The 16,422-nt window shown below is 55.2% G+C and overlaps 1 protein-coding gene and 1 non-coding gene across 9 annotated transcripts in view; both read left to right on the forward strand.

The window, feature by feature from the left end:
• NUMA1 (nuclear mitotic apparatus protein 1) overlaps nt 1-16,422 on the forward strand; it is a 73,106-nt gene that overhangs the window by 49,737 nt on the left and 6,947 nt on the right. For 7 of the 8 annotated variants that reach the window (XM_006064723.3, XM_006064724.3, XM_006064725.3 and 4 more), the window contains exons 4-16: nt 2,544-2,623; nt 3,893-3,975; nt 4,686-4,766; nt 6,046-6,133; nt 7,340-7,460; nt 7,990-8,147; nt 8,425-8,542; nt 8,620-8,737; nt 9,041-9,181; nt 10,294-10,416; nt 10,565-13,963; nt 14,413-14,454; nt 15,866-15,934. In XM_006064723.3, coding sequence (XP_006064785.1) covers nt 2,544-2,623; nt 3,893-3,975; nt 4,686-4,766; nt 6,046-6,133; nt 7,340-7,460; nt 7,990-8,147; nt 8,425-8,542; nt 8,620-8,737; nt 9,041-9,181; nt 10,294-10,416; nt 10,565-13,963; nt 14,413-14,454; nt 15,866-15,934 — 4,621 coding nt within the window. The remainder of the gene's footprint in view (nt 1-2,543; nt 2,624-3,892; nt 3,976-4,685; nt 4,767-6,045; nt 6,134-7,339; nt 7,461-7,989; nt 8,148-8,424; nt 8,543-8,619; nt 8,738-9,040; nt 9,182-10,293; nt 10,417-10,564; nt 13,964-14,412; nt 14,455-15,865; nt 15,935-16,422) is intronic. The other variant, XM_006064729.3, reaches the window with a different exon arrangement.
• On the forward strand, nt 9,270-9,341 carry TRNAW-CCA. The gene has a single exon. It is a non-coding gene; the product is annotated as a tRNA-Trp (tRNA).

Here is a 16,422-nt window from a genome sequence, read left to right on the forward strand (position 1 = left end):
AGTGTGCAGCATGGATGGATCAAGCTTTTGCTTTTGAGGAGATAAATTTCCTTGTCTGATGACAAAAGCTGTAGATGTGTCCAGGGGTGCGGATGTATATCCTTGGTTTAGCCACTGTAAGTTTATAACCCAGTGGGAAATTTGCATAAGGCAGGTCAAAATTTCAAGATGCCCATTTTCCAAGTTATTTTCTAAGGTGCTGCCTGAGCTTTAGATTAGAAGAGACAGGTGGGGAGAAGAGTAGCAGTGGGGAGAGAGGGAGTGTGTGTGTTGGATGGAAGTGCTACTGAAATCCCAGGTTAACCCTGATCACAGATACAGGGCAATGCTGACCAGCTTTCTATGGGAAAATGTTATTGGTGAATGTGTTCTGGCTGATTCGTTTATGATGCTCCTACTGTTGCTAACAGAAATCAGACACCTGGTTCTCAGGGAAAGACAGCGGAGGAGGGCTAGGTTGGCAGCGGATAGAATCTGTGGGAATTGAACAAATGCTTGTTCCTTGGCCACTTGGCTTTCTCTCTCAGAAAATTGATTAGAGTCAACGCCTTTGACAAGTTTTTCCATTTTTCTGTGTGTGAATTCAGTTCAGTTCAGTCGCTCAGTCATGTCCGACTCTGCAACCCCATGAATTGCAGCACGCCAGGCCTCCCTGTCCATCACCAACTCCCAGAGTTCACTGAGACTCACGTCCATCTAGTCGGTGATGCCATCCAGCCATCTCATCCTCTGTTGTCCCCTTCTCCTCCTGCCCTCAATCCCTCCCAGCATCAGAGTCTTCCAATGAGTCAGCTCTTCACATGAGGTGGCCAAAGTACTGTAGTTTCAGCTTTAGCATCATTCTTTCCAAAGAAATCCCAGGGCTGATCTCCTTCAGAATGGACTGTGTGTGAATAGCCTGAACCAAATAGGCTATCCCATCTCTTTGATATCTGCAAATCAAAGTTCAGTGGAGGCATTTTCCCAGAAAACTTAAAGCCCTGATATTTACCTTACGGATGTTGATCTCTGCTCATCCCAGTTAAAAGCATTCCTCATCGGTCAGTCAGTATTCCTACCTTTCAGCTCACACAGAGTGGTCACTTAGAAATGATGCACATGGGTCTGTGAGTGTTGTAGGAATGCCTGAGAAGGAGGGGGAGACATGACTAGCAGTGGTTCTGTTTGGCTTCCTGCCAGAGATGGGACTTGAATGCAGTCTTCTTAAAGGATGGGCTGTGTTTCCCCAGGACCAGCGTTTTCCAAAGCATGTTCCATGCAACTGTGCTATCTCAGGGGCTCAGTGGTAAAAAAATGGGTTTTGTGGTCAGATATGTTTAGGAAATAATGCATATTATGCCTTCTTCTTTAGAAAATGTTCAGTTGGGTTTAACCCAGTATTTCTCAAACATTTAACCGAAGTACCATGTTTATTTTTTTTTTATCAAATGGAATACACTTAGGTAAATTACTACTCTGTGATGAGGCAAAGAAAGAGTCACAACATTCCACATTGTGGGTGGGTAGGGAGGATGGCTCTTTTGGAAGTCTGAGGAGATTAGCATCTCTGAAGGAATTTGTAGGTGTCCCTAATCACAGACCAGCTACCCAGAGTGCTGCTTGTGGGGCTTCCCTTGGAAGAAGCCCTTGTAATCACTCCGGAGCTGGATGGAGTAACTCCCAGTCTTGGCTGGGATGCTTCTGTGCTTTGCAGGGGGATTCTCAAGTCTGCCCTGCCCTCTGGAAAGTTGATTGAAACCTGGAGATGTGGGATCTGAATAATAGGAAGCCTTTTAATCAGTATCTTCATCTGTAGCCTTGATTGAAAAGTCAGCTTTCTAACTTCTAAATGAGGGTAGTCACTTCTGAAAATGAAACGGCATTTAGCCAAAGGGGCTGGGGCCAGGCCTGTATGAGAGCGCCCCCTGCTGCTCCCTGCTGTCCTTGCTCTTCACACTTCGCTCACCTTTCCACTTAAACCAGCGTCGGGAAGGTCACAGATCAAGAGTGATCGTCCCTTGGCCTGGCCCCTCGGAGACCACCTCAGCCTTCAGCCTTGTGAGTGTTGAACTTTGCCGGGCCACTTGAGAGCCTTGTTCCCATCTGCTCTGTCAGTTCTTGGATCTGATTTCCTGTTTCCGTAGTCCTCTCACTCTAGCCGCACACATAGTGTGCCCGTACTTGTCCTCTTGTCACATGTTCCCAGGCGTCCTGACCTTTTACGCTGAGCCATTCTGGACTATTGACCCCAACTTCCCCTCCATCTGTGCTGCCTCCATCACTTCTCGGCCTGCTTCCCACAGAGCTTTTCCATATTCACAAATGGGGTGGCAGAGTGCCGTCTTTTCCAGGAGGGCCTCAGGCCTCAAGTCCCCACTTCTCAGCCACCACACAGTTCCTTCTGGGTAAATGGTGTCTTCTCCCCTGCTTCCAGCGCCTGGCCTGGCTCTCCATCAGATCCAACAGAGACCCAGCCTGAAGGGATGGGAAGGTGGTAGGTAATGCAGTAGCCAGGAGGGAAGGCTGGCCAAGTACTCTGGTTCTAACACTTCTTCTTTTTCTAGCCTTGGCTCTGATGAGGGGCAGCAAATCCTGCAGCGGCCGGTGCTGGAGAGACTGGAGTTTGTGTGCAGTTTTCTGCAGAGTAAGCACCTTTCTTCCTGGCTGGGAAGGAGCTGCTTCCTGGGGCTCGGGCGGCCAGAAGAACCAGGTCTCAGGTGTCGGGAGGGGCAGAGGCTTGAGGCCACCCACTGTGTGCCACCGAGATGAGTATGGCCAGGGTGGCTTCTCTGTGTCTGGCCTGCACCAGTGGGGGAGAGTATCACTACAGTCCCAGAGTATGAGTCTGGGATCCAGGTAGAGCAGGGGGTTGATTCTGGGGACTCATTACCTTGGGTTCCCATTCCTTCCACTGCAAGGAGACAGAAAGATCCGTGTTACCTTCTTCCCCTTGCTGGGAGAACAGTTTCCCATGGTAACCCTAAATTAATTGCGTAAGTGATAGGTATAGGGGCACAGGCAGGGTAAGAGTGAGATCTTGCCCTTCTATTCTATTGTTTGTGTGACCTTTCTAGACATGGGTTCCCTGTCTATAAAATGAAGATGATTAACAATTGCTCTTAAGATTGACATGCAGAGTAAATAAAGATACATGCAAAGCTTCTAGTGGGCTTCCCAGGTGGTGCTAGCAGTAAAGAAACTCCCTGCCAATGCAGTGAGACATAAGAGATACAGGTTTGATCCCTGCATTGGGACAATCCCTTGGAGGAATGCATAGCAACCACTCCAGTATTCTTGCCTGCAGAATCCCATGTACAGAAGAACCTGGTGGGCTACAGTCCATAGGGTCAGAAAGAGTCACCTGAACAGCTGAGCACACGGGCAGTCAGAGCTTCTAGCGCAGTGCTTGTCGGTCCCCTCCCCCATAAGGCTGTGGACACAGTTCTCACCTTTGATCCAGGCGCTCTCTGCCATCCCCACCTCAAGAGGCTTATAAGAAAGGTGATGATGGATTAAGATAAAGCAGGGTATTAGTAATTGAGCCCAGCCCCCCTGGCAGCATAAGAAGCAGGTATCCCCCCCAACCCTGGTCTGACTCAGCTGCAGGCAGGCTTCCTCTGCACCCTCAGTTGGAAGGAGACTCTGCAGTGACCTGGAATCTGGGCTCCTCCTCTGTGGTGCTGAGGGGGAGTTGGTGTGTGGGTGGGTGAGTGCTATATCAGGCCCCAAATCTGCTGTGAATTCCCAGCCTGTTTTCTCCTTGAACTGTCCCTGTAGTCCTTGGACTAGCCCAGGATAGAATTAACTTCAGGTGGAAATGTGTGTGTCGTCTCCTGGCCCCACCGGTTTTCTGATTATCTCAGGGATGGTTCCCAGGAAATTCACCTTATTTTCTATATTATTGTCATTACAGAAAACCGAAAACATCCCTCTTCTGCAGAATGCTTGGTGTCAGTGCAGAAGGTGATGGAGGGCTCAGAGCTGGAGCTAGCGAAGGTACCTGTGGAAAACGAACCTGATGGGGGTGAGAGGGTGGCACCAGAGGGGCCTGCTGGGGGGCCTTCTCTCAACCCAGAAGTGGTGGGGGCTTTATTTCTGAGCCTTGTGGAGGTTGGTGGTAGGTCAAGGCAGCCACCTAGCTGAGGCTTGATTCAGCCAAGGATTTTAGCCCATCCTAATGACCAAGAGATTTACTGGACCATTACTGTGGCCTCTGTGGACAGCTGGCAAGTCAGGCCTTAGCCGGCTGTCGTCATATTTTTCTTTTTAGCTCAATCCAGTTCACTCCCCTTCTGTTTCTGGGTGCTGTCGTATGAAGGATGCCTTAGGTGTCATACCCTGGGTTCCATGAGTGCAGGGATTCTGGCTCCCGGCTTTTTGCACAGTGAGCACTGAATCCTCGATCAAGAGGGATGGGGTGGGGAGAGAGGTGGGAGTGGGGTTCAGGACGGGTGACACATGTACACCCATGGCTGATTCATGTCAACGTATGGCAAAAACCACCACAGTATTGTAAAGTAATTAGCCCCCAATTAAATAAATAATTTTTTTAAAAAAAGAGAAGAAAAGTGTTTCCTGATACAGTTAAGGGCAGCAGCCTGGGGCTGCTGAATTCTGGGAGAGCTCGGAGTCCCCAGAACAGGGCAGGGGTTGGGGCCTGAGCAGAGAGGCAGCCCTGCTCAGCAGCCGCTCCTGCTTGCTCCTAGGTGGCCATGCTGCTGCTGTACCACTCCTCCATGAGCTCCAGGAGTCTCAGGGACTGGGAGCAGTTTGAATACAAGATTCAGGTAAGCCCTGCGCCTCCATCCCACCCAGCAGGCTTGCCCATGTTTCACTCCATGCCAGTTGTTTTTCTCTAAACAACATGCATTGTTCTTTTTAAAAATTATGTTATAGTAGTAACAGCCATTCAGTATAGAAAGTCTGGAAAATACCAAGAAGCACAAAGAAGGAAATAAAAGTTGCTGGTAATCGCATTCTCAGCAGTAACTGCTGACTTTTAAAGGATATACGTCCAGGCCCTTTTCACGTACATATGTTTAACTGTACCTGTACGTGAACTGTGTTTGGATAATACATAGAAATTATTTTTCCCTCTTGTGTGTGCTTCTGTATGTTTAAGTGGGTGTTTTACACAGACTGTCACTGCATTTCACCCTCCTTTCCTCTAGTAGGACGGATCAGTGAGGGTGTCTTTGTCTATCGTGACAGTCTAGCTCAGAGCGGTTGCCCCTCTTCCCTCCTCTGCATGGTCCCTAAGTGAAGGGGAGTTGGTGCATCTGCTTCATTAGAGAGGGAACTACCTGCCGTGCGGTCCTGATGTTGTCCTTGCTTCCTGCATGAGCAGCTGTGCTTTGTTTAGAGCAGCAGCAGCTGGGATGCCAGAGGGTCATGTCTGTTACTGGCAGGGCAGTGTCCGGAGAGCTGTGGCCTTTCACGTAGTGGTAAAAGTGTTGAGTTCACCCCCTTTCGTACTCACTTAGCTCGTGGCTTGTCACAGGTTGGGGTTGTAATGCTGTGGGAGGAACAAGTGGCTCCTTCCTTCCTTTAACGTTTTCTCTGCTCTAAGCTGATCATAGACCAGGTAGAAAGAAATTCTAAAGAAATAAGGAAAATGGCCAGAGAAGTCAGATCAACTCTGTAGCTTTGGAATTCAGACAGCGAAGGCAAGATTTTACAGCTGAGCTGGTGGTTAAGCCCTGCATGAGCCCCGAAGGTGTTTTCACTCAGACAGAGAACAGCAGTCAGGGCCAGCTGGGAGGGGCCAACAGAGTTCTGTGTAAAAGCTTTCTGACTGGGTTGCTTTGCTTACCTATTCTTATCTCATGGTCAGGAGTGAAGTCAGTTTGGACTTCTGTCTGACCCTGGGTGCATCTTTGGGGGAAATGAGGGGCTGGGGACAAGTAGAGTGGAACGTCTTTGGTGGGATATTCTGGACTGGACCATGGGGCTCTGAGGGCGGGGATGGGTTCCAGCAGAACCTTAGGGCACCTCCAGGATGGTGCCCTCCATGCCTGCAGGCCTCCCGAACACCTCAGTGATGCTCTTTCTCTGTCTGTGGCCCAGGCTGAGTTAGCTGTCATTCTCAAATTCGTGCTGGACCATGAGGATGGGCTAAACCTGAATGAAGACTTGGAGAGCTTCTTGCAGAAAGGTAAGTAGGGACCATTCCTGACGATCTCGTCTTTTCTGAGCTGGGGACTGCTAGGATCCTGAGTTGTCAGAAAGTTCTGGGGGTTTGCCCCCACACAGGGCACTGAGTAGGTGCTTAGGAAACGTGTGGAACATGGAGTGACATGACTTCTGGCCATGTTGCCTTCATCCCAGTTTCCACAGAGCTCCTCCTCGTGCCTGGCAGCAGCTCAGCAGGACATTTGTAAGTGATCATGTCTGCTGTCAGTTCTCCTGGTTTACCCCACTACCTACATGTACATCTTGTTTTGTTTTTTATTGTTTAAACAGTCATTACTCTTGACTTACAAGCTGGAAGTACACAGTTTTAGAAGACTGTTATTCCTTACATATTGCTTGTGTGCTAGGTGGGAAGGCAGATACATAAACCAGAATATATGATGAGAAAAAAGTGCTAGAACAGGGAGGTATTGAATCTATCAGGCATCTTGCTGGAAGTACAGTAAAGAGTGCGAGTGCTGCCTGTTGGGAAGAGCCATCTAACGACGACAGGTGGCAGGTCTCGGCACATTCACCCAGCCCCTGAATTTGGTATTCCTTGTGTTCAGGTTCCCTGTGAGCAACTTCAGGTGGAGATGTTGTAGATGTGAGTGTAGAATGCAGGAGAGGGCTCTGGGCCAGGCTGTGGGCTTGCACGTTGGTATATGGATGGCCACTGAGGCCTTGGGCACTGTGGGCAGAGGACGCAGGCCCCATCAGAACTCTGGGGCTTGGTGGGCAGGTGGGTGGGAGAGGAAGGAGCGGGTGCCGGAGAGGGAGCCCAGGTGTTAGAGGCAGGAGGGCCTTGTGAAGGTCGCCATGAGAGCCAATAAAAGAGATTTTGAGAAAGAAGTCATGCTGGCAGTGCACGATTTCAGAATGAGGGTTTCAGTGAGGAGGCTGCTGGCTCTTGACTTGAGAGGCCACTGGGACTGAGAGGAGTCATGAGCACTTGGTCCGGTCTCTTGAGTACAGAGTCTGGGCAGGGAAGCCCTGTACTTTGGCTTAGGGCACTGACTGCTGGATAACCCAGACCTCAGGCTTCAAGCTCTGCCCAGCCTTCTTCTGCAGCTGACATATAAGTGTCTGGATTCATCCCCACTAAGGCAAGTTCTCAAATAGGATAAAGATGCAAATCTGTCCACCTCTTACTGACCTCTCTGTGGCTTGTCTGCTCTTTCCACTCCAGCTCCTGTCCCTTCCCCCCGTTCCAGCACCATCTCTGAAGAGCTGTCTCCACCCAGCCACCAGGCCAAGAGGGAGGTTCACTTCCTAGAGCTACAGAAAGTTGCCTCTTCCAGCGGGAACAAGTATGTGCTGGGCCTCTTCTCCCAGGATGGGAGGCCCTCGACACCCAGCACTCGGATCCCTGCCTCCAAGGGGCCAAACTGTTGACCAGCCCCTGAGTCATCAGAGAGCTTGGAGTATCTTACAGACCTGTGACGTCCTCCCCTATGTCAGGATCAGTGGGGGACTTGGTTGGGATCTGTCCTGGGCAAAAGGCCTGTCAAAGACTGGTCTCTGTTTATGGGATTTCTTGCTTTCTTGAAGACTAGGCTAAATTCCCTTAGTGCAGTTCTGTAAAGGCAAAGAGAATGCCCTCCTTTTGCAGCTGTGGGGGGTGGGGAGGCATAGAGAAATTAAGACTTGAAGAAAGAAGAGGAGCTTTCTCTAGGTCACGTCATAAAGCACGAGGTAGCACTGCAGGCAGAACCCAGGTATTTGGGCCTCGCCCCCGTGCGCATACCCACAGAGCCCCCCGACCCCACCCGCGCCTGTTGGTTGCTTCCACCCTCATGTCTTGGGCTCTGACCATGGCATCTGGGCCATCTTCCTCAGCTTCCTCTCAGGTTCTCCAGCCTCCCCCATGGGTGACATCTTGCAGACCCCACAGTTCCAGATGAGGCGGCTAAAGAAGCAGCTTGCAGATGAGAGAAACAATCGAGACGAGCTAGAGCTGGAGTTGGCTGAGAACCGCAAGCTCCTCACCGAGAAGGGTAGGTTCCTGGCTCGCTGGCGGATGTGTGTGGATGGGCAGCATTCAGGATTTTCATCTGGGAACGTGCTGGGCTTGTCTGAGGTGTGGCCCTTCTGCCTCCTGTGTTGTCTCCTCTGCTGGCCTGGGAGCCGAGCTCCTCCCTGGGCCCACTGGCTGACCCCTGGAAGCAGGTGCTATCCGTGCCCCCCTCCTTCTTTCCCTGGACCAGCTGCCCCTCCCCCCCCCTCGCTCCTCCCCTCGCCCTGGGTTGAGTCCTCTCCTCCCCTCTGGGGCAGATGCACAGATAGCCATGATGCAGCAGCGCATTGACCGCCTCGCTCAGCTCAACGAGAAGCAGGCGGCCAGTCCGCTGGAGCCCAGGGAGCTGGAGGAGCTGCGTGGCAAGAACGAGAGGTACGGTTCTCCTGCTGTCCTTCTGTGCCCGGCACAGCAGCCATGTGCTCTTTCCTCACTGCCCCACTCTCTCGCAGCCTCACTGTGCGGCTGCATGAAACTCTGAAGCAGTGCCAGGACCTGAAGACAGAGAAGAGCCAGATGGATCGCAGAATTAACCAGCTTTCTGAGGAGAATGGGGACCTTTCCTTTAAGGTGAGAGTTGGGGTTTCTGGTCCGCACCTGGAAGCCCGGTGCAGCTGAGTTGGTCTGTAATTCCCCCAGAGGATTGAGGAGAGTGTCCTCATTCCTTAATTGGCTACTGCCAGGGACGGACCGGCTGGTGGCCGTAAATTTTGATTAGTAGTCCTGCGTTAGAGATATGATTAGTTGCATTTGGCTTGAGGAGGGCTGGAAGGATAACAGGAACCGTCCAGACCCTGGAGCTCAGCAGGCAGACAGCAGTGGTTCTGGCAGTTTTGACCCTGCGTGACGGGGCTTCCCTCTTGTCTGTCTCAGCTGCGGGAGTTTGCCAGTCACCTGCAGCAGCTCCAGGGGGCCCTCAACGAACTGACAGAAGAGCACAGCAGGGCCACTCAGGAGTGGATGCAGAAGCAGGCGCATCTGGACAAGGAGCTCGGCACAGCCCTGCAGGACAAGGTAGCCCTCTGCTTTGGGAAGTCAGGGCCACGGCCTTGACCACATGCCCAAAGCTGAATGTCGTTTACCTCTGTGGGACCTTTGGACTTCCTTGGTGGCTCAGATGGTAAAGTGTCTGCCTCCAATGCAGGAGACCCGGGTTCAATCCCTGGGTTGGGAAGATCTCCCGGAGAAGGAAATGGCAACCCACTCCAGTATTCTTGCCTGGAAAATCCCATGGATGGAGGAGCCTGGTAGGCTGTAGTCCATGGGGTCACAAAGAGTCAAACATGACTGAGTGACTTCACTTTTCAGTATGGGACCTTTGGGAATTATGCTAACTACTCTTCAAGGCTTAATAATGTGCTGTAATGGGCTTTGGTTCAGTATACCTGTATATCCTGTCTCTGCTGTTTACAGGTGTGGCTCTTGGACAAGTTACTTCTTTCTAAGCGACTTTTCCCTAAAATGGGAAAAAGAATTAGTAGCTGCCTTATCGTCTGTTGTAGGATAATGCGTATAGAGCACTGAACACACATTGTCTGGTACGAGGTGAAGTTGCTGAGATTATTGTTGCTATTAAGAACGCAGCTCTGCCACGTATTAGTAACCATGTAGCCCCCGGACAAGGCACTTAACTCGTCAGCTTTGTACTCTTACTCTGTAAAAACAATAGGGATGGTAGTTGCTACCTCCGGATCTGTTGGGTAGATTAAGACAGGCCCTGGCCCATTGTAGTTGCTTAGTGAACAGTGGGGTGAAGAGGGGCAGGGGACCAGGGGGTGCTGTGGCTACTGCTGCTGTTGGTGTTCAGACAGGCTATTTTTAAGCTGATGAGTGTTTGGATACTCTGAGAGCCAAGACATGACCGAGGAAGGGTATACAGTGAGGAAATCTTAAGTAAACTCATCCTTGGAGAAGAAATGAGCAAGTCACCTAACTTAATTCAGCCCTGGGACTGGGGCTGGTAAGTCAGGTCTCCATTGGTTTCTGCCAGTTTTCTCCTAGGTCGGGGCCAGAGGAGATCTTGGTAACAAGGTAATGGGATAATAATGTTGATGCTCACAAGGGCTTGTGTGACAAGCTGGTGCCTGTTTCATTTCTGTTAACCTGGGGCTCTCATTTACTCCCAGAAATGCCTTGAAGAGAAGAACGAAATCCTTCAGGGAAAGCTTTCACAGCTGGAAGAACACTTGGCCCAGCTGCGGGAGAACCCACCCCAGGAGAAGGGTGAGGTGCTGGGTGACATCTTGCAGGTAGGGACTCAGGCAGCGGTGACACCTGTGGGCTGGGGTGGCTGCTGACCCGTGCTCTCCATGTTCAGGTTCCTGGTGGGCCTCAATCCCTGGAGGGGCAGAGGGCACCAAGTCGTGCTGATCCCCGTTTGTCTCTTTATTTCACCAGCTGGAAACCCTCAAGCAAGAGGCATCCACTCTCGCTGCAGACAACACCCAGCTTCAAGCCAGGGTGGCAGCATTGGAGACCGAGCGGGGCCAGCGGGAAGCCAAGCTGCTCGCCGAGCGGAGCCACTTGGAAGAAGAAAAGCAGCAGCTGGCTGGCCTGATTGCCGAGCTGCAGGGTTCCCTGTCCAACCTCAGCCAGGCCAAGGAGGAGCTGGAGCAGGCTTCTCAGGCTCAGGTGGCCCGGCTGTCCACCCAGGTGGCCACATTGACCTCCGAGCTGGATACCCTCAACACTGCTGTGCAGCAGCGGGATGGGGAACTGGCCGGCCTGAAGCAGCAGGCCCAAACGGAGCAGGCACAACTCACACAGACTCTCCGTCAGCAGGAAGAGGCTGCCCAGGGCCTCCGCCAGCAGGTGGAGCAGCTGAGCAGCAGCCTGGAGCGGAAGGAGAGGCAGCTGGAAGAGGCCGCCACGGAGAAGGAGGCCACCCGGCGAGACCAGGCCCAGCAACTGGCTGTTGCGGCCGAGGAGCGGGAGGCTGCTCTCCGGGAGAGAGACATGGCCCTCCAGCAGCTGGGGGCAGTGGAGAAGGAGAAGGCTGCCGAGTTGGACGTCCTGCAAGAGCAGCTGCGGGCTGCCCATGAAGCCCAGGATGGTGCCCAGTCCTCGCTGACACAGGCCCAGCAGGAGAAGGCGGAGCTGAGCCAGAAGGTGGAGGAACTCCATGCCCATGTTGAGGCAGCCCGCCAGAAGCAGAGTGAGGCACAGGCCCAGGTGGCAGAGCTGAAGGCCCAGTTAAGGTCTGAGCAGCAGAAAACAACCGAGTGGGAAAGAGTGGCCCAGGAGAAGGCCCAGCTCCAGGAGCAGGTCCGGGCCCTGGAGGAGTCCCTGAAGGCCACCACAGGCAGCCTGGAAGAGGAGAAGCGCAGGGCTGCAGACACCCTGGCAGAGCAGCAGCGGTGCATCTGCAGGTTGGAGGCGGAGACGCAGAGCCTGGTGGAGCAGCATGAGCAGGGACAGAAGGAGCTGGAAGAAGAGAGAGCTGGGCGCAAGGGGCTGGAGGCCCGGTTACAGCAGCTCGGGGAGGCCCATCAGGCCCAGACAGAAGCCCTGCGGCAGGAGCTGGCCGAGGCTGTAGCCTCCCAGCGCGAGGCCGAGAATGAGTGTGAGCAGCTGGCCAAGGAGGTGGCCACCTGGCGTGAGCGGTACGAGGACAGCCAGCAGGAGGAGGAGCAGTACAGCGCCATGTTCCAGGAACAGCTGATGACTCTGAAGGAGGAATGCGAGAAGGCCCGCCAGGAGCTACAGGAGGCCAAGGAGAAGGTAGTGGGGATCGAGGCCCACAGCGAGCTCCAGATCAGCCGGCAGCAGGACGAGCTGGCTCAGCTCCACGCCAGCCTGGCCAGGGCCCTGCAGCAGGTCCAAGAGAAGGAGGGCAGGGCCCAGCAGCTCGCCACCGACCTTGCCACCCTGCAGGAGAAGATGGCGGCCACCAGCAAGGAGGTGGCCCGCCTGGAGGCCTTGGTGCGCAAGGCAGGTGAGCAGCCGGAGACGGCCTCCCCAGAGCTGCCCAAGGAGCCGCCCAGGGCAGGAGACAGAGAGTCGGAGTGGCTGGAAGAGCAGCAGGGACGCCCGTTCTGCAGCACGCAGGCCGCGCTGCAGGCTATGGAGCGTGAGGCTGAGCAGATGGGTAGCGAGCTGGAGAGGCTGCGGGCCGCGCTGATGGAGAGCCAGGGGCAGCAGCAGGAGGAGCGTGGGCAACAGGAGAGGGAGGTGGCGCGGCTGACCCAGGAGCGGGGCCGGGCCCAAGCTGACCTTGCCCTGGAGAAGGCCGCCAAGGCGGAGCTGGAGATGCGGCTGCAGAACGCACTCAATGAGCAGCGTGTGGAGTTTGCTGCCCTGCAGGAGGCACTGGCCCAGGCCCTGAGGGAAAAGGAGGGGATGGACCAGGAACTGGCCAAGCTTCGTGGGCAGGAGGCAGCCCAAGGGGCAGTGCTGAAGGAGCTTCAGCAAACCGTGGAGCGACTGAAAGAACAGCTGGCCAAGAAAGAGGAGGGGCGCCCGCAGTCTCTTCGGACAGCCAGCCGAGAAGACGCTTCTGGATTGCGAACCCAGTCCGAGGCTACTGGAAAGACTGAGCCAGAAGGCTCTGAACTGCAGGCTCTGCAGGCAGAGGTGAGCCGGCTGGAACAGCAGGCCCGTGAGCACCAGGAGAAGGCCTCCAGCCTGGAGCACAGCCTTGAGTCTGAGCGCGCTGCCCACATGGAGCAGGCCAGTACTCTGAAGACTCTGCAGGGCCAGTTAGAGCAGAAGGCCCAGGAGCTGGGGAGCAGTCAGGATGCCTTAGCCTCAACCCAGAGGGAGTTGGCCACCCTCCGTGCCAAGGCCCAGGAGCACAGCAAGGCCGAGGACGAGTGGAAGGCCCAGGTGGCCCGGGGTCAGCAGGAGGCCGAGAGGAAAAACAGCCTCATCAGCAGCTTGGAGGAGGAGGTGTCCATCCTGAACCGCCAGGTGCTGGAGAAGGAGGGCGAGAGCAAGGAGCTGAAGCGGCTGGTGGTCGCTGAGTCAGAGAAGAGTCAGAAGCTGGAAGAGCGGCTGCGCCTGCTCCAGGCGGAGACCGCCAGCAGCAGCGCCAGGGCTGCGGAACGCAGCTCCGCTCTGCGCGAGGAGGTCCAGACCCTCCGGGAGGAGGCTGAAAAGCAGCGGGTGGCTTCTGAGAGCCTGCGGCAGGAGCTGGCCTCGCAGGCGGAGCGAGCAGAGGAGCTGGGCCAAGAGTTAAAGGCCTGGCAGGAGAAGTTCTTCCAGAAGGAGCAAGCTCTCTCGGCCCTGCAGCTGGAGCACACCAGCACACAGGCCCTGGCGAGCGAGCTGCTGCCCGTCAAGCACCTGTGCCAGCAGCTGCAGGCCGAGCAGGCTGCTGCCGAGAAGCGCCACCGGGAGGAGCTGGAGCAGAGCAAGCAGGCGGCTGGCGGGCTGCGGGCAGAGCTGCTGCGGGCTCAGCGTGAGCTCGGGGAGCTGCTGCCTCTGCGGCAGAAGGTGGCAGAGCAGGAGCGCATGGCCCAGCAGCTGCGAGCAGAGAAGGCCAGCTACGCGGAGCAGCTGAGCATGCTGAAGAAGGCTCACGGCCTGCTGGCTGAGGAGAACCGCGGGCTGGGTGAGCGGGCCAGCCTCGGCCGGCAGTTTCTGGAAGTGGAGCTGGACCAGGCCCGCGAGAAGTACAGCCAGGAGCTGGCAGCTGTGCGCGCTGACGCTGAGACCCGTCTGGCTGAGATGCAGCGGGAAGTGCAGAGCACTGCCCGGGAGCTGGAAGTGATGACCGCCAAGTACGAGGGTGCCAAGGCCAAGGTCCTGGAGGAGAGGCAGCGTTTCCAGGAGGAGAGGCAGAAACTCACTGCCCAGGTGAGGCCCTGGCTCAGCCACACCCCCGAAGGGCAGACCTGAGAGGTGGAGACGTTGTCCCTCTACGTTCCCTGGCCTCTGATCCCCCTGTGATGCCAGAGTGTCTGGGTGGCAGGAGGAGAGGTGGCTGCTAGTACAGGTTGTCTGTGGCCCCTGCTTGCCTAAAGAAACTCTTAGTAGCCTCCCCTTCCCCAAAGGTTCTGTCTCTGGTGAGGCAGGCTGTGAGAGCCATCAGCCTTTTGAGGCGCTCTGTCGTGAGGAAGCATACTTAGAGTGGAGGCCCCAAGAGCCACCGGGGCCTCCAATGAGCCAAGATGGCATTTAAAGAGGCTGCTAGACATCTAGTTCCTTGGGGGCAGATTAGAGCCTCGGTGAGGTCAGCCTGGGAGCAGGGCGGGTGCCTTTTGGGCCCCCATCTCACGCTGTCTCTGTTGCTCCCCCATGCGCAGGTGGAGCAGCTAGAGTTATTTCAGAGAGAGCAGACTAAGCAGGTAATGCCTGAGGTCCTCGATAAATGCTGGCTGCTTAAGCGGTGACTGGTCTCGGTGCATGACCCCGGCTGCAGCTTGCCTCCGTGGGCTCCTGTTGTGAACTGTTTGTGAAGGGGCAGGGTCATGCTGTGGAACCCAGGCCGTCCCAGAGTGCGGTGTGCTGGGCCCTTTCAGGCCTCGCCCCACCCATCCCAGGTCGGCCTCTCCACTCGTCTGTATTCTCATCGTCTGTCAGGGACGAGGGGTAGGGCAGGCTTTGTCTTTTCCGTACCAGGTCCAGAGACAGCCTGCCCTTGGGACTCCCAGACCTCCAAGTCCTGCTCCCAGTTTGGGTACTCAGCTGTGGGGACTCGCAGTTTGGCCACAGGCCTGGTGTGGCACAGCTCCCTTCTTTCCTGCAGAAGCCAGAAAGGTGATGTGCCAGGCGGCCTCCACAGATTAGCAGGGCCGTGAGCTCAGGACACTTGCCCATCACCCTCTGGGGTTTTTAACCCCCAGCATAAGATAGAGATGTCTGGGAGCAGGAGGGCCAAGGTTGAGAGGAGGTGAGGTCTGACTGCCTCACCCTTACCAGGGTTTCTGTGCTGCCCTAGACATCAAAGCTATCAAACTGGCATTTAGTGGGCGCCCCCTTCCTCCACTCCCTTTCCTACCCCATCATCTGGGGCCTGCTGAGGAGGTGGGCCCTCCTCTCCTCACATCCCCTCCTCCAGGGAGCCTGAGATGATGGGGAAGATCAGACAGAAGAGCAAACAGTTAGCAATGGAGCTCCTGCCTTTTGCCTTTACTGATCGTGCTTGAGCTCCCAGAAAGCCCAGGGGAGCCAGGAGCGTCTGTGGCTGCCATGCGCCCTCTCATCCCCTTCCTCCCTGAGCCCTTCCTCTCTCTGGGGGTGGGGTGGGCGTGAAATGCGTGTGCTGCCCTGCTCTCGTCTTCCAGCTGCCTGACCCAGTGCTAATCACAGCCGCCACACCACTAGCGCCAGCCCTGATGGCCTGTGGATGTCGGGGAGAGGTCCGAGCAGTTGGGCTTTTGCTCTGGCAGTTTCTTGCGGTAGGGGTTGGGGGGTGTAGTCATTGAGAGTGTCTGCTGGCGTTTTAGAATGGGTGCCCTGCTCCTGTCCCGCCGTGGGAAGGTTGGGGCTGGGAACGGCGGCAGTAAGTGGTGGTGGGGTGTCAGTTCCCGAGTGACCCTGCTGCCTGTGTCTGAAGCAGGGGGTGGAGGCAAGCGCGGGCAGGTGGCTCTGACAGCACTTGCGTTGGGTCATGTCACTCAGGTCCTGCCCACCAGCCAGGGCGGCCCTGAGTTTCTTACAGGGACACTGGGGACTGGCCTGGGGAAACCCCATAATTTGTCTGGATCTTCAGCGGAAGGCCCCCTGAGTCTCTCTCCTCTTGCCTCCCTGCCCCAGGTGGAAGAACTGAGCAAGAAGCTAGCCGACCATGAGCAAGCCAGCAAGGCTCAGCAGCAGAAGCTGAAGGTGGGACAGCAGGGGATGGGCCTGCCCTCCATCGGCTCAGGGGAGCAGGGAGGGAAGCGCTAAGCTCCGTCTGGGGCACCCTGGGGCCTGGCAGCCTCAGGAGCCCTGCCTGTGCCTCTGCGATCTGAGAGTGACCAGAGTGGCTCGCAACCCGCAGACCTTCACTGTCTGCTGCAGTAGCCGCTAGCCGTGTGTGGTTATTTAAATAAAATCCAGTTTCTCAGTTGCGCTAGCCACGTTTCCACATTCCCATGTGTGGCTAGTGGCTACCATACTGGACAGGGCAGATCAGAACATTTACAGCGCTGCAGGGGCCAGTTGGGCTGTGCTGTTTAATCTTAGGGAATGAGCGCTAGTGACACTTAGTACTGCAGTGCAACTGAATATTCTTAATGCTTTCCGTGGCATCACCTTCTTTGGTTTAATGTTTGCTTTTTTGCAACTCCAGGCTTCACAGCTTTTAGTTAAGGGCAAAGGAACTTGGCCCC

The sequence above is a fragment of the Bubalus bubalis genome, chromosome 16 (assembly GCF_019923935.1).
Source record: "Bubalus bubalis isolate 160015118507 breed Murrah chromosome 16, NDDB_SH_1, whole genome shotgun sequence".
Classification (NCBI taxonomy): Eukaryota; Metazoa; Chordata; class Mammalia; order Artiodactyla; family Bovidae; genus Bubalus; species Bubalus bubalis.